This window comes from Epinephelus fuscoguttatus, linkage group LG7 (genome assembly GCF_011397635.1).
Source record: "Epinephelus fuscoguttatus linkage group LG7, E.fuscoguttatus.final_Chr_v1".
NCBI classification, from domain to species: Eukaryota; Metazoa; Chordata; class Actinopteri; order Perciformes; family Serranidae; genus Epinephelus; species Epinephelus fuscoguttatus.
The window spans coordinates 38,257,972-38,280,390 of NC_064758.1; the positions used below are offsets into that span (position 1 = coordinate 38,257,972).

The window sequence follows — 22,419 nt, forward strand, 5'->3', positions numbered from 1 at the left end:
TAACATTTTGGTGGTCAAAGGTCAAATGTGACCTCAGAAGAAGCAATAACTCAAGAATTAATTCTCTTATTGTGACAAATAAACACACAAAGGTCCAATAGGATACAAAATGAGGTGATGACATTATATACTACTCAAACAAATGAAGGGAACACTTAAATCACTTCAGATCTCGATGAACGAATAATTCAAGTTGAAACTCTTTACTGATGTACACTGGGTAATTTGTTGAGAACAAAATGACGAAACAGTCAGTGGAAACCTAAGTCATCAACCCACTAAAGGCTGGATTCAAAATCACACTGAAAATCAAAGTAAAGAATTGAAATCACAGGCTGATCCAACTCATAATGTAACTCAGTAGTGTGTACGGCCCCCACATGCCTGAATGCACTCCCGGCAACATGTGGGCATACTCTTGGTGCGTGAGTGGATGGTGTCCTGGGGGATCTCCTCCCAAACCTGGATCAAGGCATCGGTGAGCTCCTGGACGGTCTGATGCACCGTGACATAACGTCAAATAGATGCTTAGTTAGATTTCGGTCAGGGGAATGAGAGTCAATCACTGGCATCGTGGTGGTGTATGGTGTGTGCCAGCAACTGTGTTAATTATTGAAATTCACTGAACTCGCAGAGACGTTACAACTTAGAAACAACATGTCTGTAATAAAGAAGAGAAATGACTGGCACAACTGACTCAGAGCTCTTTTCCAACAGATATTTTTATTCTGAAACACGGCAGTAAAATCTACATGTATCCAAAATATTTCTCACCATCTTTAGTATCAAAACTCACACCCTCTATATCTTGTATCCCTCACTGACCACATGATTATGATATTTAATTATGCCTGTTATGACAGACTTGCTGCGACTAGTTTTGAGAACAGAGCATAGTGAAGTCTGACAGGCTAAATCACTTTACTCAAATCATCATTTTTTAAATAAAGTACCAGAATATAATAAGTATTATGTTGTAGGTAAGCTAGCAACAAACACCAGGAAGCCATTACAACGGCTCTGAGCAAGTGCAAACGTCGACATAAAGTGCAAACCACAGGAACAAAATTAATACTCATGATCCATGCTATGTACCCTCATCACTGTGAGAACTTTGTAGTGACATGTAGGGGAGGTTTTTACGTTGTACAGCATGGGTGAACACATGATCGTTTGGCTCATAACCTCACGCTGACAATCTGATGGATGAACAAGCTGTCTAAGGGCCGCATGATCCCTGTGAATATCTAAAACTTACCTACACAGTAGGGTCTGACAATTAATGTCAGTAATGTAAAATATCTGCATTGGCCCTCAGTTTCATCAGTGCTGAACTTCTACACAGACCAATCTTAACCAAGCACACAGGTGACAGCAGTAGTGTGGGGTCAGTCTCAGCAAATATCTAAAAAGTGCATCAGAGCTTATAAAAGAAAATGTTCACTCTTAGAACAGAATTACTCGTAGCCATTGGTACGTTGCATTTTTTGGCCAGTTTAGCTGTTTCGTGTTGACGAACAACAAACTCATTTCAGGAGAAATTAACTATAGAAAACCCAGAGATATTAAAGTTTTTCCTCCACCAACAGTAGCATTCGTTATCTATGATGTAATGCACCCGCAAGAGCTGTTGCAATGTGCATAATGGGGCACTCGTCGCACTTTGAGTAGAGATGCTGAGTTTGTGCAGACACATGGTGTGAAAAGCATGTCAGGAATTTCAACAGCACTGACAGCACTACTTTAGGGGTGAATTACACCATTTGATAATTCATAATAACTGCTGGGACACACTGACAGTCACAGATGACATATAACAGTGTGTGGCGTTTGTCTTAATAGTTATTAGATTTAAAGGCCAAGACTATAAATATTACAAAGATGTCTCACAGTTTTAAATGTCAGTTCTAACTCCCGGTCTACACACATCAAAGACTCTTAATCTGTGTGTCTGGATGAGTGATAGTGGATCTACGCAGACAGAATGCAGGCCTGATGCTGCTCCCTCCCGTACAGGAGGAAGCCCACAGCGGTGCGCAGGTCCTCCAGGTCCAGGTTGGACAGGAAGCTCCTCTGAAGCTCCGCCTCCACCGTGTTCCCACTGGGTCCACTGCAGCCCTTCAGGAGAACCACAGCAGACTGACACAGCAGCCAATCAGCCAGCTTCTTCATGCCAACGCTGTCCTGGTTGGCCAGGGCCTTCCGTCCCCAGAGGCTAAGATGTAGCATGTTAGCGGCAACACGGGCACTGGGGCGCTGCAGAGTGAAAATCACATGTATGAGTTACTATAAGGTGAAACTGTTAGGATTACTACGTTTCCAAATCATGCTTAGATTATGTGATTTGAAGAATTTTCCAGGACCTGTAGACACCCTGTACAATCCATACCCATCACTGACTGAACACACAGTATCTAACATATTCCTTCTGTACCTTGTTGGGGTTCCTCCTGAGGAGTAGGCGGATCACGAGCTGCACGTCAGCGGGAACACTGGAGGGCAGTGGAGGAAGCTGCTTCTCCTGGTAGCTCCTGCTCTCCAGTCCCAGCGGTCGATAGAACGGGTTACGCTGACCGAATATCTCATAGGAGATGGCGCCCACAGCCCAGGCGTCTGCCTTGCTGTAGTCAATCACCACACCGCACCCTGGGACTGCAGTGGACACCTGTGGGCAAACACATCATGGAAATGATAGTGAGTCAATGTATGGTTATTAAAAAAACTGACAATGTAGTTAACTGGCCGAGGCTACCATACATGGGGCCACCTGCTACTCAGTAACCATTTGCCATGTTATCACAAGCAATTTGGGGTTCAGTGTCTTGCCCATGGACTGGAGGAGCCAGGGATTGAACCACTGATCCTCTGATGAGTGGACACCTGCTGCCGTTTAACTCAGCACAACAGGATCTCAACCTACTCATCATGTTCTGTTGCTTGGTCACAAGGCCCGCAGCGGTGACCTGTCAGTACTGACACAGACACAATTTGCCTCTGTCGTTACATTCATTGGGTAACTTTAGGCGAGTGATGTTAGCCCTGTTACTGTGTGTCTCAGTCTGTCCTCCCATTTGCAGAGCTCACACTCCAGCAGCAGCAGTCTGAGTGAAACAATATGGTGTGTGCAGCTCTGTCACAACATTTTCCCCATTGTTACTAGTCAAGTTTGTGGTACAAACTGCAAGGTCTCACAGAATTCACAGGGATTTACTGAATTTGCGCTGTTTCTTGCAATTACACCGTCACAACATCCTGGAGGGACTGAGTATCCTTTGTATGAAAGCCGTATCTTGGAGGATAGTTTTATGCTGCTAACCTCCAACAAATCACATTTCACTTTGGGAAAGTTCCTCATTTCAAATCATATGTGCCACTTAAAACCACAAAAACATGTGTGTATATATATGTTTCAAAAATACTAAATACTGTATCTGGGTGTCCAGGCATTTTCATTTCCCTGGGCCAAAAGTCTCTTCCTGCTGTTTGCTGGTGATGCTCTGCCTCTTTAATACCATATAAACAAGTTTAAATTGAATAGTGATCAATAAGAGACAGCTCAGCGACCGTTAAGTCGTTCTGCTTTTACTTAATAACAATAAAGAGCTACTTAAACCTACCTCAGGAGCCATTAGGGAAGCGTTCCCTCCTCTGCTGACCCACATGCTGTTGAAGGGCAGCTGCAGATTAGAGTCACTCTCGGCCAGACAGCAGCCAAAGTCGGTAATCACTAAACGAGGGCATCCGTCTGCATCGAGGCAAAATCAAATGAGATGTTAAGACAGAACTGACGGAATTAAATCTTTGAATTGATGTCTGACTGAGTATTTCTCTGACCTGAGTCAAACTCCAGCAGTATGTTGTCTGATTTGAGATCCCTGTGAGCAACACCCTGTCTGCACAGGTGGTCGACACCCTCCAGGAGCTGCAGCATCATCAGAGAGCCCTGCCTGCGGCCCGGTGTGGACATTTCCAGGTAATGTCGCAGTGTGCCGGGGTACCTGTAGCACAGGTGAAGACAGGATGTTAGTCGCTGGAACTGCTAATACGCCTGGTTGCAGTCAAAGCAGTCAGAGCGGACCTCTGTTCTTGCTCTGTTGTTGTAGACAACACTTCTCTTGAATCGGTGTATATATATACACACTTCTGGGTCCTGCAGATAGCCAATCATGAAACATAGTCTGTGTGACCCCATCTGTCAAGGTGTTGAGGCCGCAATATTGCCATTCACACCACGTTGACCGTAACAGGTATGAAACAAGTGCAATTCACACCAAACATTTCCTTCTGCTCCAAGGTCGCATTAAAAGCAACTGGCAAAACAAAAGGTGGCTTTTATCGTGAAGCAGTCACAAGAAAACACAATCTAATTGTCACCGTGTTTGGCGCCAACAGCAATTATTCATCAAAAATGCACCTTCAAAGTAAGACAACTGTCATTTTCCTGCTGTTTTTTGACAGCAGATAGGGTTTATGTGCTGCAGGGAGAAATGGAACAAGAAAGAGTAGCCACAGCGAGTCCTCAGGAAAGAAACAAACAAAACTGTGCCCTGCTTTTTTGTGGAAAACTACTCACACAGCATGTAGCATGTAATTAGATCATGACTGTTAATGGCATGACTGACTGACGTCTTCATTAAAGCACCATGTTTGTTTGTTTGCCCTGTAAACAGATGCAAGAGCTGCTCAGTGAGAGTTTACTAGAGTATAAAACTGCATTGCTTTTAACACAATTAACCATGAGTGTCAAAAATCAACCAGGACGAAAGGGTTATTACTTTAAAGGAACACTGCTACCCTCCAATGACCATGTGTATATCAGTTTGGGTGGTGGAGTGTTCATTCAAGATGAAGCTTTAGTTTTAAAACATTTGAAGAGAGTGAAAGATGGCAGGTCTTACTTCTTCATGACGAGGAAAAGAGTGCGATTGCTGCCCAGGCCAGCCGGGTTGAGCCTGGCTGGCAGGACATCTGGATACTCTTCTTGGGCACCTGGTAGCAGCGGGACGTCGGCTGTGAAAGCCCGGTACACTCTGATCACATTAGGGTGCACTGACACTCTTTTGGGCAGGACTCCAAATTGTCTGCATGAAGAGAGATCACAGCAGCTCATAAGCATCTTTCCTTCACCCTGTCCAGGACTATTAATGAACTATGAAAGCACTGAAAGTGTAACACGTACCCATCCAGAGTGATCTGTTCTCTCTCTGGCTGTAAGGCCAGGGGGCCAGCAGGCACCAGCTCCTGTGACATGGACTTTAATATCGACTCACTTGACGACCCCGCCTGCAATCAAATGGCATCAAAATAAAGCTGTCAGGACAGGTGAATACAACAACCTAAAACTGTAGGGGTAAGTGTGGAATATCGTTGAATATGCACCCCAAAGTTCCACATCATCTTGATAGCCATAGGGAAGGATCTCAGCGAGCAGCATGTCAGAGATCGAGGCGTCTCCCTCTCCTCTTCTTCCTCTCTCACCTGCACCGGGGCGCACTCACTGATACTCTCCTTCTGAGGGGCAAACCGAGCTGCAGCCTCGTACACAGCAGCGTTGGAGCCTTTCCCAATCTGATTCCCAATGATGTAATCCTCCAGTTTATATCCAGAGGGGAAAGGCTCGAGTGGGCTCTGGAATCTTTTCTTCCTAAACACTGCCTGCAGAGTGGGAGAAATATTTTTTAAGACATCACAAGGTAGAAGTTACAAAAAAGTTAAGCAAAGTTGCTATTGTCATAATAAAGTTAAATGAAATACTGTTATAATTAAATAGGTCAAAGCAGAACCAATGGTGTTTTTAGTTTGAAGCAAGCGTTGATGTTTTTGCTGTGAACTTGAAGCTTCCAGTCAACAGTCAGATGTCAGCACTTAGTGCAAAGTTAAACCGTTACAGCGACACAATTAAATGTGAGAAACAGTTCATATATCAATAGTATTTGCAAGTCACACTGGTGCTCCATGGTGGCAAAAGGTGGCTGAATAGTCGCAGTCTGGAGCCCTGAGCGTACAAAAAGACACATCTGCTCCATTAAACTGTTACCATGGGGTCATTAAACATGACGATTTATTCAATGTAGGATGGAAACAAGCTAAAAGCTCCTCAGTTCATATATTTATCGTATTTGCAAGTCACATTATTATGCAGAAATGTATGTTATATACGTTTGAATTATTATTAGTGATGTGTTGACATGTAAGTTTAGTTTAAGCAGTATATTTTGGTCATTTTCCAACTTAAATAACGCAAATGCACACATGAAAAAAACAACAATAATAAGTCATTACCTTTAAAGCACTGACAAAACAAAGCAAGCTGTGCTGACCGAAAAAGTATAGGTTTAATCATTAGCTTATTGCACCTGCTCTTTTTACATGAATTGTTTTGCACTGTTTTCCTTATATATTCTATACATATATAAGAAAGTCCTGGACAAAATTTCATAGACACACACTGGCATCATTTGATTATTAAATCCTTTATAAATCCATTAAATGTTTTACGCATTTTCAATTCTTTTGCAAAACTATTTCACAAATTAACTCATTTGACTGAAAGATACATCTTTGTTTTGCATTTGTTCTGATACTTGTTTTTGTAAACATAAAAGTTCCTCTTAGTTCATACTGTCTCTCTAATTTCGTTCTTCTGGATATAGTCTAGAAGCATCTTATTTTTTACTTTAATCATGAAATGTGCAGTTTTAAAGTTCACCAAATCTCTAAATTTCAGAGCATGTGAGTCTATAAATAGTTTGTTGGTTGATAGCTTTTTTCTGCAGCATAGAAAATTGGATTTGTGGTTGTTTTGATTGCAGCAGGACTATTTCAGTGATGCAATTAGTTGATACAACACTATAATAGTTTATTTAAACTCATTTTAAGGGTAGTTCAGTTGATTTAGTTTATAAGTTGGTCATAATGTTTTGTATGTAAAGTCACAATCAGTACGTTACTATGGTTGTCAGTTAACTGTAGTGGAGTATAAGTAGCATGACTCAAGTACACTAAACTACTTCCTTACAGTACTTATTCACAGCCGTTAATGTGTGGACACCATACCTGGATCTCCTCACATGTGGCCGCGCTCCTTCTGTCATCTTCCAGCTGTTGTTCAATGAGCCCAACACCGAGACCGAAAGCCAGAAACACGGCCCTGTTCCTCGGGGACGCTCCGGTGAACCTCCTCCTGAAGCCGGCGGCCTGTAGCTGGGCTGCCAGGCCCCTCAGAGAGGTGCGGTAATACCGGTACCGAGACGGCAGGAAAGCCTGAGGCTGAACGGTGCGGACCGACGGGCCTACACGGAAACGGTCAGCTCGGAGCTTTGCTGCGACTCGGCCCCCGGATTTAAGGAGACCCAGCTGAAGGACCGACCGGCCCAGCTCGAGCCCCCGGCTGATGGCGTGTTTCACGGACATAGTTTACCTGGAAAGGTAACTTGAGCTGCTGAAGGAGTCCGCTTGTGTCGGGGAGTCCTCGACTCTCTGCGGCAAAGGACAGTGTTTTGTCAACAACACAGCTGCTACTGCGCATGCGCGAGAATGACAGCCGACCTACATATCTGTGTGTCTATTTAAATATTTATTTAAATAAGTTACTGACAACGAGTGATGACAGGTTTTTATTCTGTTTTTTTCCTCAACATACGCTGCATGGGTCAAAGTACACGGTTAAGTTAGTTTACTGACTCAGCATGATATTTGCACTGTGCATATACAATTTGGATAACTGTCTCTAAACTGTACAGGCCTATGATGTCTGTGTGCATGTACATGTATGTATGTATGCATATATGTGTGTAAATGTATGAGTATGTATATATGTAAAGATGTATTTGTGTGTATTTTTATATTAATAAATTATATTTGTGATAATATTTTATTGTCTTTGTATGTGCATGTTTATATGTAGGCTATGTGTATGCATGTATGTGTGTAGCCATATATATATATGAGATAAAGTACATGAAATAATTGATGAAAAGTTGTGAAGGGGTAAGAAATATAAGTGTATACTGCCTCCTCCCAAATCCTTTTCGAACATGTAAGATTTAATTTGTGTTGTTTATGAGAATTGTTTCATTGAATTTGTTGTCATCTGTCATCATCATTTTATTTATTGTCATTTTTTTCATGTTCGAAGTAAAATATATCCTCAATCAGGTATTTTGACAACTGAATTTTGCACTGATATTCATTCCCTGAATAGGGAGGGGTCATTCCTATGTTCCCAAGGTTCAAGTTTCCAAGAATCCTTTGTTCCCCAGTTCCACATAAGTGCCCTCCCAGCTTCCTATGTTCCCCATCTTTTTATAGCACATAATGTCAACCTAAGAGAGATATTCCTCAGCTCTGTATTCCTTAAATGTCATGGATTGGGTCAGGGGAGTAATATCATGACTCTGAGAGTGATGAAATTGTACTGGCACAGGTCTTTATCTAAATATAATTGTTCTTTCTGTTAAGAGACAGTTCCAAAATTAGTTGCAGTCAAAGAAATAAAAAAAAAACTATTATAGGAATGAAATAATTGAAAATATGAGAATCAATTAAGAAATGGAAGAAGAGCTAAATAAGGGATAGAATGAAGGTCTAGGAACAGGTTTAATTCCCATTTCTAAACAGGTTAAGGTTAGGAAAGAAGACCTGGGGTACGAAACTTTCACATGCAATCTTACTTGTCAATTTTAGTCTTAGATTTTATTCTTTTTATGAGTCTTTGTCCGAAAGGTCTTGTGAATTGATATGCACAGTAAACTAAAGCTTTTATAGGGACAGAGAGTGACAAGAAAGTGTTAATGTGTGTTAACAGGATATTAAACCAGGGAACATATGACCTCGGAAGCTTAGGGGGACCCTTGGGACATAGATATGCTCCCTAGTAGAACATGTTAATCCACAACCAGGCAGCCCCCGTCGCTTCTTTTGGCCAATTTCACAGTGTCAATCGGTGCCAGCGGAGCGCGTGATGCATGAATGAAATCACTCTAAGTTCAGTTCAGCTCAGTTCATAAGAAAAAAATCTAAGTGAGGAAAGTAAACAAAGAGCTTAAGTCAAGGGGGAGTACAATCAAAACAAACTTGTTAAATAAGGTAATATTATTTCCAATAAGTCATTGAGCTCTTAAGCAGAATCATTTGGTGATAGTTTGTGTTATTGTTCACTAGCTCACAGTAAATATACTTTGTTCTTTCAACACTGGATTGCGTTATTAATGTGCTAACTGGCTAACTAGAATCAAGACAGTCTTCCCTTTCCCTTTTCGAATGACAATTACAGGTGACCGCCGTCTGCTGGTGTGGAGATTTATTTCCTCTCACGCAAGCACAGAACATACACGCAGGTTGGCCATCAGTTTAAGTTTTTGTGAAATGTTCATGTGCAACTTTTTAGCTGAGACATGACAATGTCAGGTGACTCAGCAAGAGGCCTTCATCACTGGCTAGTTCTCTGAAGTCAGTTTGGCCCCGACACACTAACCAGACTTCAGAGATCTAGCACTGTTGCAGATTCAACATGCTGAATCGGTCAAAAAATAAGCCAGCGGGGGCCGATGACGGCATGGGATGTACCGCAGGGTGATGGACACTCACCAACAACCCAACACTGACTGACAGCCAACCAGACCTCTTTGGCCTTTTAGGGTTCACGAATAAGATATTGGATCCAGGTATCGTCATGCCATTTTTAAAACAGATGCTGCTGATTCATACCCTGGAAATCCAGAGTTCTCGCTAGAGCACAATTTAAATTTTGCTCAGTGAGTCAATCTCCTAAATCCTAAGTCCTAAATCTTTCTAGACTTGGGTCTGTATTTACAGGCTAGCTGATTCACTGTTTAAGAATGTAACTGTTGACGTCTTTGATTCTTGTAATGGTGAGATGAGGAGTCTGAGAATCATGCACAACTCTTAGGACAAGACAAGGAACTCATTTTTATTGTCACTGTGGATGGTTTATTCATTCATTCAGTGCATGTAGTAACACTAGAAAAGGACGACCAGTCAGTGTATAGACCCAGTACTTTGGTATGATGTCTCAATCTCAATCAGTAACCTGGGTAAAAATGTAATGTCATTATTGATTTTAACGATGTTGCCCAGCTCTATTGATTAATGCTGCTTTAACATTTTGTTTACTACTGTTACTACTACAACTACTACTAAAACAATTATAATAAAAATGGGTTTACTTCTGTATCTCGTTTCTTAGAACAACAAATGAATGAAAATCAATAAACTGCAAATGTATTAACACATTCCCAAGAAACCTTAGAAATGACTGATAACCCTGGCTCTGTAACATACCCTGACATTAAGAATTACAATTAAACTTAAAGCTGACAATTAGTACTAAAAAACACAAAGAAATCATTAGTAATGAAATGGGCCATTGAAAATAATTTGAATCAGCTATTTCTTTCCAAAATGAATACATTTAGAGGCCTGTCTCTGCTGCTCTTCAAAGATCATAGTGACTGTTCATGGTGTGTTGTTGTTTATAATCCAGTTAATCCAAGGGACGTAGTTCCTCACTTTGGTGTAGACTCCAGGGAAGTATGGGTTTGCACAGCTGATACCCCAGGACACAATTCCCTCGAAATGGCCATTGCAGATAAGAGGACCACCAGAGTCTCCCTGAGGATCACCAAGACAAATTAAAGATGAACAAAATGAAATAGTTGTTAAAATAGTCCACACGCACACAGAACAATAATGAAAAAAGGGGATATTAATGTCAGTAATTATAACATGCACTACACAGCAATGGTGGAAGGACTCAGACCTTTTACTTAAAAAATAAGTAATACCACAACTACATAAGTATTAGCATCAAACGCACTTAAAGGAATCGTTCACCCTAAAATCAAAAATACATATTTTTTCCTCTTACTTGTAGTGATATTTATCAGCCTAGATTGTTTTGGTGTGAGTTGCTGAGTGTTGGCGATATCAGCTGTAGAGATGTCTTCCTTCTCTCCAATATAACTAGATGGCACTCAGCTTGTGGTGCTCAAATTCCAGAAAAAATACATTTAAAGAACTCAACAGCAATGTCCCTTTGCAGAAATCATGACCTGTTCACTCAAAATAATCCACAGACCTTGTTCAACTACACCCACCAACCATATCACCAACAGAAGGAAGTTAGCATCTCCTGCTAGCTCACCTAGCACTTCTGAGTTAGCTGACAGAACAGCTTAGCCAAGGAGGAAGCTAGTGCGAACCCATTTTTTCCCCCAGTTCGTCAAATACCGACATTTTGACTTGCCCCTCTGCGTCTCATAGTTAATGCACAAGGCAACCGTTAGCACTGAAACACATTGTAACACTTCTCAAATAAAATGGAGGTTTGTGTTGCAGAGGAAAACACCACTGAGCTAGCTAACGTTACAGCTAAGCCGAGGAGGACACCAATAATGTTTACATCTCACACCGACTTTCGGCCTCTCGTCTAGATGCATGCTGTCCTTTTGCGCGGTGATACAGCACCAAAACTAAACAACGGCAGTGTTTGCTCAGCGCTGTTTTATTTTATGTATGTGACGTGAAGAATTTTCTATCCAGAATCTATTGTAAACAAACATTGTGATTCGGTCCATTTAAAGGCGTCTAAGATTCAAGATTACTTTAGTTGTTTTGGACATAAAGGCTAGGACAACACAATGCATTGCCATCAGTGATTTGTAACAACCTTGTAACTGAGGGTCCATGTCATTGGTCCGACAGCCCATTGGTCCGACATCCCATTAGTCCGACTGTCCGCGGTGCTGAATGGCGGGTGTATTTCTGCCTTGATGGTGCGCCGCGACCGGCTCTGGGTCAGCTGGGAAAGGCTTGAGGTGAAGCAGGCTCACGGCTTATGTGTTTGTGACTTTCTTTTTCATTTTAACCCACACCATGATCTTTTCCTGACCCTAACCAAGTGGTTTTTGTGCCTAAACCTAACCAGACCTTAACCACAGGGCATCATGATGATTTCGGAACGGACTTCGAAACAATGGGTTTAATATGGTTGGAACAATGGGATGTCAGACCAATGGGCAGTTCCCATAACGGAAAGAATCTGTTAGCATAAAATAACATAAAGATGGAATCATAATTACATTGAACTGCATCTTTTTGATTAGTCGCACTTACAATTTAGTAACATAATTATTCTAGGATTTATTTCATGACTAATATTGTCATTAATATTTTTTTTAAAAATGGCAAAAAAGTGCCCCTAGGGTACCCCAGTGTACCCCCATTTGACATGATTATATTTAGTATTAATATTTTGAATCTGCAAGGTAACTAAAGCTGATAGATAAATTTAGTACATTAAAGTAAAAGTACAAAAAATGTACCTTTTAATTGTAGTAAAGTAGAATTATAAAGCAACATTTAATGGAATTGCTAGTACATAGCAACTGTACTTAAGTACAATACAATAAATGTACTTTGTTCCTGTCCACCACGGCTACACAGCACATCTATAGATAAATTATACTGTACTGTTTAAAACATGCAACATAGAAGCGTGCAATCCAGAGCATGTGGATAAAAAACAAAAAAAAAAAACAAAACAAAACAAGGGAAATATTAAGTGTAATAAAATCATATATACAAAACACACACATCAGAATAAAAAAATTAAAAAAAAGAATCTGTACCTGGCAGGAATCTTTGCCACCATATCGAGTTCCAGCACACAGCATATTTGAAGTGATCCTCCCCCAGTAGTAATAAGTGCAGTAAGGTATTATTTTTACGTCCACAGCACGTAGCACAGGAGAGAGTTTGTAACTGTAAATCTGTGTCACACCCCAGCCGCTCACTGTGCAGACATCATATCTGAGTGGAGGAGTGTATGCATCAGGCAAAACAGCTGGCTGGACATGGGCGTTGAGCTTTGCTGGCTCACTCAGCTGTAACACAAACTAAAGTTAAGGCAATCCCATAGTTTATCCATGTAAGACCAAGAGTGAGAAGTGTATTCTTACCTTGATGAGCATGATGTCATTGTTGAATGACTTGTAGTTATAGTTATGGACAAATATCTGTGAGACATTAAAGACCTGTTCAAATCCTTCTGTTTTACGCAGATTGTGTTCACTCAGCGTCACCTGCATAAGACTGCTCCTGAGGGCCAAAACAGACAGAAGGTGTAAAATGCCAATGTCACATCTTTGCTGTCACAGTTCTTTCACATTCAATTATTGTCACATCTTTTCAAAACATCAGTGCAAGTTACTGAAACTGTCTAGTGTCAGTACTAACGGTCTCCAGCAGTGGGCAGCAGACACCACCCATTGAGGGTGCACTAAGGTTCCTCCACAGTAGTGTTGCCCGGTCTCATATTGCAGGGATGCCTGATATTTGATGGAGTATGGCGGGACCTCCTGACCCCCAATTATCCTGGCTGTAAATGTCCCTGTAGACAGTGAGAATAGGCGTGAGTTCTTTTTGTTTGCAAAAATGTCACATTAATTTCATACTTAATGCTGTGTTGTCTCTCTGATCTTAGACAGAGGTTGGAAGCCGTCTTAAGGTCATGTCAGCAGAGACACACATATATTTGACATATATATATATATATATATATATATTTGATTACTTACAAATCAATAATCCACAGCAATTTTGGAAAGAGATTAACAAACTAGGACCTAAGAGAGTACAGACAATACCTATGGAGGTTATAATAAGTGATGATTTCGTCGAAACTAGGAAAGAGCTGGTGCTTAAAAAATGGGAGCAAGACTTTGCTGATTTATTTTCCAGAAATCAGATTTCCTCAAATTCTGATGATAATTTCCTGAGAGAAGCATGTGCTTTAAAAGATGAACTGGAGAGAAATATGGTTCAAGATGAGTATTTGTCTAATATAATTTTGAATTCTGATATCTCTCTGGAGGAAGTGAGAGCTGCCATACATAAGTCAAAGGAGAAGAAAGCTGTAGGTGTGGAAGAAATCCCTAATGAGGTCTTGAAATCACTGTCACTTTTAAATGTCCTCTTTTGTCTGTTCCAATTTTGTTTTAATTACAGTATTGTTCCCTCAGTTTGGTATACATCTATTATTAAGCCCATCCCAAAATCATCAAAAAATGACCCAAGGGTACCCTCAAATTACAGGGGAATCAGCCTTCTCAGTACTGTGTATAAATTATATTCTAGTATATTGAATGCTCAGCTGACCCATTATTTAGAAACTGTAGAATATTTAGTTGATGAGCAGAATGGTTTTAGAAAAAAAATGAGTTTGTATTGACCATATTCACTCCGTTTCAACTATTGTTAGAACAAGACTTGCAGCTGGTAAATAAACATTTGTATGTTTCGTAGAGGCGGCACGGTGGTGTGGTGGTTATCACTGTCGCCTCACAGCAAGAGGGTTACCGGTTCGATCCCGGGCGTGGGAGCCCTTCTGTGCAGAGTTTGCATGTTCTCCCCGTGTCAGCGTGGGTTCTCTCCGGGCACTCCGGCTTCCTCCCACAGTCCAAAGACATGCAGATTGGGGACTAGGTTAATTGGTAACTCTAAAATTGACCGTAGCTGTGAATGTGAGCGTGAATGGTTGTTTGTCACTACGTGTCAGCCCTGCGATAGTCTGGCGACCTGTCCAGGGTGTACCCTGCCTCTCGCCCGATGTCAGCTGGGATAGGCTCCAGCCCCCCCGCGACCCTCAAGAGGATGAAGCGGTTAGAAAATGAATGAATGAATGAATGAATGTTTCGTAGATTTCCAAAAAGCTTTTGACTGGATTCATAGAGACCTACTCGCCCTAAAACTTCTAAAAGCGGGGGTGAATGGTAGATTTTTATAAAACACTTAAATCAATGTATAGTTGTCCTGTTGCCTGTATAGAGATAAATAATATGCAGACAGATTGGTTTAGTACGCCATTTGGCGTTAAACAGGGTGATATTCTTTCCCCTAATTTATTTGCTATTTATGTTAATGATTTGGCCCACAACATCAAAGAATCAAATCTGGGTATCCACATGGACAATTTAACTCTTGGAATTTTGTTGTACGCGGATGATATTGCTCTCCTAGCTGAATCAGAGGACGATTTACAGAAAATGTTGAATCTCCTCATGACATGGTGTCACAGATGGAGATTAATAATAAATCAAAGTAAAACCCAGATTATACATTTTAGAAAAAAAGGCACCCCAAGAAGTAATAAAAATATTACATTTGGGGAGGTAAGACTGGAATATACATCTACATATAAATATTTAGGATTTACTTTTGATGAGTTTATGACGATAGAAGTGGGAATTAAGTTGTTAGCAGATTCAGCTGGGAGGGCATTAGGGTCTGTGGTCAGCAAGTTTAAGATATGTAAAACTCTTGGATATTCTACCTATTCACAACTTTTTGATGCTTGTGTCTCTCCCATATTAAATTATGCTTCAGGGGTCTGGGGGTTTAAGAAATCTAAAATTGCAAATTCCATAGAGAACAGAGCCGCTCGTTGTTTCTTAGGTGTGCATGTGTTTGCACCGATTCTGGCCGTTCAAGGTGACATGAGCTGGCTTCCTGGTTCTATAAGACGTAAGTGTGAGATGATTAGATTGTGGAATCGTTTAGTCAATATGTCAGAAGACAGGGTCAATAAGGAAGTTTTTATTTGGAGTAAATTCAACGGCTCTCCATGGGCAAAAGAAATATTTACTCTATTTGAAGAGGTGGGATTACAGTATGTATATTGTAATAATTTAACTTGTTCAATATCCTCAATTAGTGAGAAGCTATTCGCTTTATTTGAGACAAAATGGTTAAATGATATTCTGTTAAAGCCCAAATTACGAACATATATCCAAATTAAGCACAATTATGGCCCCGAACCTTATGTTAAAGCAAACCTAACAAGAAATCAAAGGTCCTTAGTGGCAGAGTTGAGAACAGGAATCCTTTCCTTGAATCTTGAAGTCGGCAGATTTAAAAACATTCTAGAAGATGAAAGGTTATGTGAATTTTGTGAACTCAACGAAGTTGAAAGTGAATCACATTTTTTTATACTGTCCCTTGTATGATGAACTGAGAACTCCAATATTTACCGAAATGTCTGTTAAAAATCCAGAAATTTTCTGGTGCTCTGATGATGATAGAATGAACTGGTTATTTAATTTTAATGTCTTTAAGCTTGCTAATTTGGAATGTGAAGCCTGGAAAAAGTGTCAGGATGGTTTATATGTTTAATTACTCTACCGACTGTTATCTGGTTTTTCATTTGCTGTCTTTTTTTTTATTTTTTATTTTTTATTTTTTATTTTTTTTTTGGTGTCTTGTAAGCCCGTTCGGGACACTTCTGGTGCATGACACAATAATAAAAAAATCAATCAATCAATCAATCAATCAATCATATATAAATTTTTTGTTTTTACCCGCTTGTCAGTCAGTATTCTGTGAAAGTCGTTTCAACATACTTCTGCATCTCGACTCTGGGATTTTATACCTTTTATTTTGCACCCAGGAATTAAAATTTTGTGAATGGGGAACTTACTTGATACTGAGAAAGCCAAAAGCAACAGCACAGTAGAGCTTCGCAGCAGAGCCATGTTTTTGCTCATCACCTGTAATGCACACACAAGACTTTTGGCAGCTTCCATCGGCCAACACAGTATAAAATGTCCTGATAAAATCTTGTTACCTTAGTGTGAAATGAAAGAACCTTTTATCAACAGGCTGTGAATGTGTACAACTTTCTTGCTGAGTTTCTAAGTGTGCCAAGGGTCTTAGCTGAACCCTTGCTGGACTACGCAAGACACCTAAAGGCATTTTGTAGATTAAACGTTTGTACAGATTTTGCTCTAAATTACTGAAGTGCCACTAAACAATGGCAAAAAGTTCATAACCTTATTCCGAAATCAATAGCTAGATCATCTTACTGATTGCTATCAGTGTACTCGAGCACTAAATCAATATTCTAATACAGTTTTTACATATAGCCTATATTACACAAACTGAACACCATCTTACTCTGAAATCTGAGCACACACCTCAATATTAATCATAAATTCTAAACAAATAGGGAATCACAATCAACTTACCTGTAAGCCCAAACACAGCAACCTTTCAAGTATCTCCAACTGGTGGGACAACTGCTCTCCCTGTTGCCTTTTATAGTGTAACTGTATCCTTGTCCAGATCTTTTGTTTAAATTATCTTTCTGTCTTGTTTTGTGCTGTGACCATCTCACGCTGCAACAATGAAACTGACCTACTACATAACAAAGCTAAAGTGTTCCTGTGTATTATCTCTGTTTCTGAGCTCTAGTTTTTTGTTAGTCTAGTTTTTTGTTAGTTTTTTTGCATGCACCTTGGGATATGGAGGTATTTGGGAGGAGAACACCTCTGTGCACTGATCAACATCACCAGGTTATGGACAGAACAAATGTTTATGACGTTGTTGATGAGATGGCATGTGCTCAGGCTAATGTGTTATGATCTGATATACTTGTGTGTCATGGAAAATAATAAAATAAAAACAATAATAATAAAAAGACACAGTCACAAACATAATTGCACTGTTGAGCCAAATAACCTGAAAAACTAACAGCAGTATACTTTCAGTTTTGTGTTTCAATTTATATTCTTAAAATTGTGTAATTAAAAAAGTTCCATCATAGGCATTAATACAACTTGTGATTGACTGTCATGCCACCCTCCTTCAGATACCCAGGACCAAGCACCTAACCTGGGGTGACAGGGCGTTTTCAGTCATTGCCCCCCCCTCTGTGGAATTCACTACCACATGACATGAGATTAAAAAAAATGCCCCGACATTGTCAGCATTCAAGAAGGCCCACAAAATCCACCTCTTCAGACTTGCCAACCACAGCTAACCTACCCTCGCCCTAAATTTAATCTTCAATAAGTTCACTGTCACCTCAGCTAAAGTTAGCCAGCTAGCTGGGTGGCCAATAGGCTAACTGTAACCTCAGCTAAGGTTAGCCAGCTAGCTGGGTGGCCAATAGGCTAACTGTAACCTCAGCTAAGGTTAGCCAGTCAGCTGGATGGCCAATAGCTCACTGTGACCTTAGCTAAGGCTAACCAGCTAGGAGGTTGGCCAATAAGCTCGCTATGACCTTAGCTAAGGTTAGCCAGCTAGCAGGGTGGCCAATAAGCTCACTATTACCTTAGCTAGGGTTAGCCAGCTAGCTGGGTGGCCAATAAGCTAACTGTAACCTCAGCTAAGGTTAGCCAGCTAGGAGGGTGGCCAATAAGCTAACTGTAACCTCAGCTAAGGTTAGCCAGCTAGCAGGGTGGCCAATAAGCTCACTATTACCTTAGCTAGGGTTAGCCAGATAGCTGGGTGGCCAGTAAGCTAACTGTAACCTCAGCTAAGGTTAGCCAGCTTGCTGGGTGGCCAATAAGCTAACAGTAAACTTAGCTAAGGTTAGCCAGCTAGCTGGGTGACCAATAAGCTAACTGTAACCTCAGCTAAGGTTAATCAGCTAGCAGGTTGGCCAATAAGCTAATTGTAACCTCTGCTAACTTTGGCCAGCTAGCTGGGTGGCCAAAAAGCTAACTGTGAGCTAGCTAGCTAAATGTAAAGCTACACTTCCAAGAAACCCACGGGGCTAAAGGATAAAGCCAAAGAGGGTGTGCCAAAATCTGGAGTTCGTAAATGGCCACTTGAGGCCGGGGTCTGCCCATTTTTCCGAAAGCCCATTGGTCTGACATCCCATTGTTCCGACCATATTAAACCCATTGTTCCGAAGTCCCGGTGTTCCGAAATGATCATGATGCCCTGTGGTTAAGGTCTGGTTAGGTTTAGGCACAAAAACCACTTGGTTAGGGTCAGGAAAAGATGATGGTGTGGGTTAAAATGAAAAAGAAAGTGACAAACACATAAGCCGTGAGCCTGCTTCGCCTCAAGCCTTTCCCAGCTGACCCAGAGCCGGCTGCGGCGCACCATCAAGGCAGAAATACGCCCACTGGGCGTCGTTCAGCACCGCGGAAAGCTCCCCACACAACCCGGACCCCAGAGTTAATAACAGGAGGTTATGGTGTTTCATTGTCTCCTCTCTATGACACTTGTATCTCAACCAGTAGCCTACTTTTGTTGCGTTGCTGATCCTCTATGGTACACAAACACAGTAATAATCACATATCGGAACAACGGGATGTCAGACTAATGAGAGGACGGAACAATGATAGGTTGAAACAATGCTACGGCACCCTTGAGGCCTGCCCCAGAAGTAAGTCAATCGCCATAGATCCCTACGTTAAAATGCCCAGCTTCTATAGCAACTTTTTTCCATTCATGAAGTCACACGCATATCATGCATCATAAAGTCACACCTGTCCTGCCCATGGTCCCATCCTGCTAGCTGTCCCACTTTACAGACTACATTTTGACACTGAGAGTACCTCCAGTGGTGGCCTAAAGGCGAGACCCCTCTGTCAGGGGGGACAGTGATGTGGCATAATGGTGGGATGTACCCACATTGAACAGGCAGTGTAAACGAGGGCTTTTAACTTCTACCAAAGTTATTTTCTGATCTGTACTTCTACTTAAGTATGGCTTTCAAGTTCTTCATTCACCACTGTCTGCATGTCTTTTAAAATGTGTGAGAAAGTTGGAAAACTCGGAAGAACTACTATGGTTCTACTACTGCTATAAACTGTGACGTACCAAAAATCAGTCCCTAGTGCTTGATCATTTTCTACACCTGCTGTAACCATGTATTGTCTGAGTTAAAAAACAATTTTGATATTTTCATAATGCATGTTATCTATATGTTTGGGGTCACAGGGTTAACAGGCTCAGTCGAGCCAACATCCAGAGCCACATCATCCATTTCTTCCTGGGGGGGACCCGAGGCATGGGAGCATGTAATCCTTCTGGTGTGCTAAGTGTCTGCCTCCTCCTCACAGAGCGACTCCACAGGGAGGTGACAGACAGGTATCACGAGGCATTTTGATCAGATGCCTAAATCAGCTCAGCTGGGTCCTCTTACATGGGGAGGAGCAGCAGTTCTTCCTGAAACAGGTTGCACCACAAAAATACGTTAAGGCACAGAAAATCCTTGTCACTAAATATTAACACCCAGTGACTGGAACTGTTTTATAACTCAATGAAAATCTTAGCTGGTTAATATATGATCCATGAACTGATGATTAAAATGTCTGATATAGAATATGGCTGACCTGATACAATTATATTGTCAAGTATGTCACTGTGGTGTAACAGAGAGGTTGCGTAACACCGAAAGACAAAACTTTTACTTCAGTACATTTTGCAGGCAGTCACATAGCCACCTGTATCAAACAATGACTTTGACCAAAGTGAGTCATAATTATTCACAAGATTATTTAGAAAAAATCTGACACTACAAGTGTTTTTTGACATTTCACAATGACTTGCGGTTTTGTGACCTGGGTTACAACATCTGAAAAGGTGAAATCATCAAATATTTAGAAGAGATAAGCTTACCTTGCAGCAGCACTGCTGGGGTTTTTAGGGTCCCTTTGAATATTATCACAGACTGTCACATGACTATCCATTTGTGATATGATTTCGAAACGTTTGTTGTCTTTTTACAGGCCCCCAGGAGGTGTGTTGGGCTTCGAAGCCATTCTTCATAGTAGCAAAATAGTGTGACTGCAATTTCTGGGTTTCGTCACGTGATACCCTACGGCCCAAAAAAACTTTTTCCCATTGACCCATTGACTTACGTGGCGAAAGAGACATCTGTCACTCGGTTGATACATTTTTTTAAGCCTAACAACTCCCATGAAATGATTCATTTCACTATCAGGATTTGATCCACTCAATCTGATAACATTTCAGAAGTTTGGCTTTCGGCTGATGGAAGTAAGACACTCAGGCGCACTCCTGTTGCCGCGAGTCTCTGGTGCGCTTGCTCTATGGGCTGCGCAGTGCCAAAGTCTTGCTGAAAATCCCCAGTTTCACCAATTTGATGGGGACACGTTTCGACTTTGACCCACATCGACTGCACAGCATTATAGCTAAGACATTTCTTACGTTTTAATGATGCAACCTGATTGAGTAAATCATCATAAGAACTTAGGATGGAATCATATGGATTTATGAATGCACTGCCCCGAGGCTGCAAAAATTATAAATGCAGGTAATTTTTTTAAGTCAGCCTTCACTGTATTACAGTATTACTCTACCATATTACTATAACACCCACTGTTTTGAGATTAACTGGAATTATCTATTCATACGTTATGGGAATTCCCCTCTGACCAGCTGAATGTATCTGTATTTCACGATAAGACCTTTTCCTAAGGAGGAAATGCATCAGGTTTGATATGGAAGGCAGTGCTGAGTCATTGGTGCTGTTGCTGAAGTGATACTGGCACTGATAGGACATCAATGCCAAAGACTGTAAACCAAGATTATCTCAGGATCTACATGTGTCCTCTCCACTGAAACACTTTGTTGCAGAGTCATGAATTAGTTATTCTTTAAGTGACTTTTCTAGTTTTGTTTTTTTCTAATGTCAGTGATTAAACTTACAACCCTCAAGTACATTTGAAATCATTCAGGATAAGCTTTGTTTGTAATTTTTGTTAGAACTTAGAGATGTAATAACATCAAATACTGCTGATCTGATAGACATTACAAGAGCTGTATGCAACATTCAAAACATTGATACAGCAGCAAACAACTACTTCAACCTGTCCTCATTAAGAAGTTGTCAAATACTGCCACTTGGTCACTGATTTCCGCTTCAGACACTGAACAAAAACAAGCATCCTCTGTGCAGTAGGATAGAGCGTCAGGCAGCGTCAGTTAATAATACCACTGAATGGCATCAGTTTGAAATGCCACCAGACAACAATGTAATTTAAAGACCTGGAGAGTACCAATAGACCCTTTTAGGACCAACATCACAATGATGTCATGGTATTAGCTGGAGACAAAACACGACGTGCCACCACAGGGCTGTAAGCTTATAAATTTTATCACATACCAGCTGCCACTAACCGTCAACAAAACAAAGACAAAAAATGCCATAAGATGAAAGGACAGGACGGAGGCGATCATCAAAAATGCTTGCATGTGCATCACACACTTCATATCAGGTTAGTTCGCTGACAAAACAACTGTCTTATACTAAACACATTTTCCAAATAATACAACATGCTGGTGGAGATTTCTTTTGTTCATATGAAGCCAGGATAAATCCCAAAGTATAAATCCAAAGAATAAATCACACACAAGACCTAAAATGCTATTTTTGTGGAGGTGTTATTTACTTAACAATTTATTGTTTCTTATCTGTGAAATTGAAGTAAATAAAGCCTTTGTTTCCACTGAGGGAAATGGTTTCAGCTTACAGGAGGTGTGCCTCGCCGCAACGTTTAGTTACATCTCTGGGGACGTGCATGTCAGTCAACACAGAGCCTACACTGTAGGAAATGCGTCAGTTCGATGCACAAGTATAAA

The 22,419-nt window shown here is 40.9% G+C and overlaps 2 protein-coding genes across 3 annotated transcripts; both read right to left on the bottom strand.

Moving 5' to 3' along the window:
* Window positions 1-704: 704 nt before the first annotated feature.
* Window positions 705-7,533, bottom strand: pink1 (PTEN induced kinase 1). The gene is made up of 8 exons (XM_049581482.1): window positions 7,057-7,533; window positions 5,380-5,655; window positions 5,180-5,283; window positions 4,899-5,081; window positions 3,835-3,998; window positions 3,618-3,745; window positions 2,435-2,665; window positions 705-2,256 (listed from the first exon to the last, which is right to left on the bottom strand). The coding sequence occupies exons 1-8, from the start codon at window positions 7,411-7,413 to the stop codon at window positions 1,972-1,974; spliced, it is 1,728 nt and encodes a 575-aa protein (XP_049437439.1). The 5' UTR covers window positions 7,414-7,533; the 3' UTR covers window positions 705-1,971.
* Window positions 7,534-9,949: 2,416 nt separating this feature from the next.
* LOC125891902 (serine protease 1) lies at window positions 9,950-18,307 on the bottom strand. Of its 2 annotated transcripts, XM_049581487.1 has the most exons (7): window positions 17,931-18,307; window positions 17,043-17,880; window positions 16,496-16,565; window positions 13,258-13,411; window positions 12,981-13,119; window positions 12,651-12,905; window positions 9,950-10,632 (listed from the first exon to the last, which is right to left on the bottom strand). In XM_049581487.1, exons 3-7 carry the CDS (start codon window positions 16,560-16,562, stop codon window positions 10,477-10,479), a joined length of 771 nt encoding a protein of 256 aa, XP_049437444.1. In that variant the 5' UTR covers window positions 16,563-16,565; window positions 17,043-17,880; window positions 17,931-18,307; the 3' UTR covers window positions 9,950-10,476. The 2 variants fall into 2 exon arrangements, with proteins under 2 accessions (XP_049437444.1, XP_049437443.1); XM_049581486.1 differs by lacking the exons at window positions 17,043-17,880; window positions 17,931-18,307 and having other exon boundaries at window positions 16,496-16,846.
* Window positions 18,308-22,419: the final 4,112 nt, after the last annotated feature.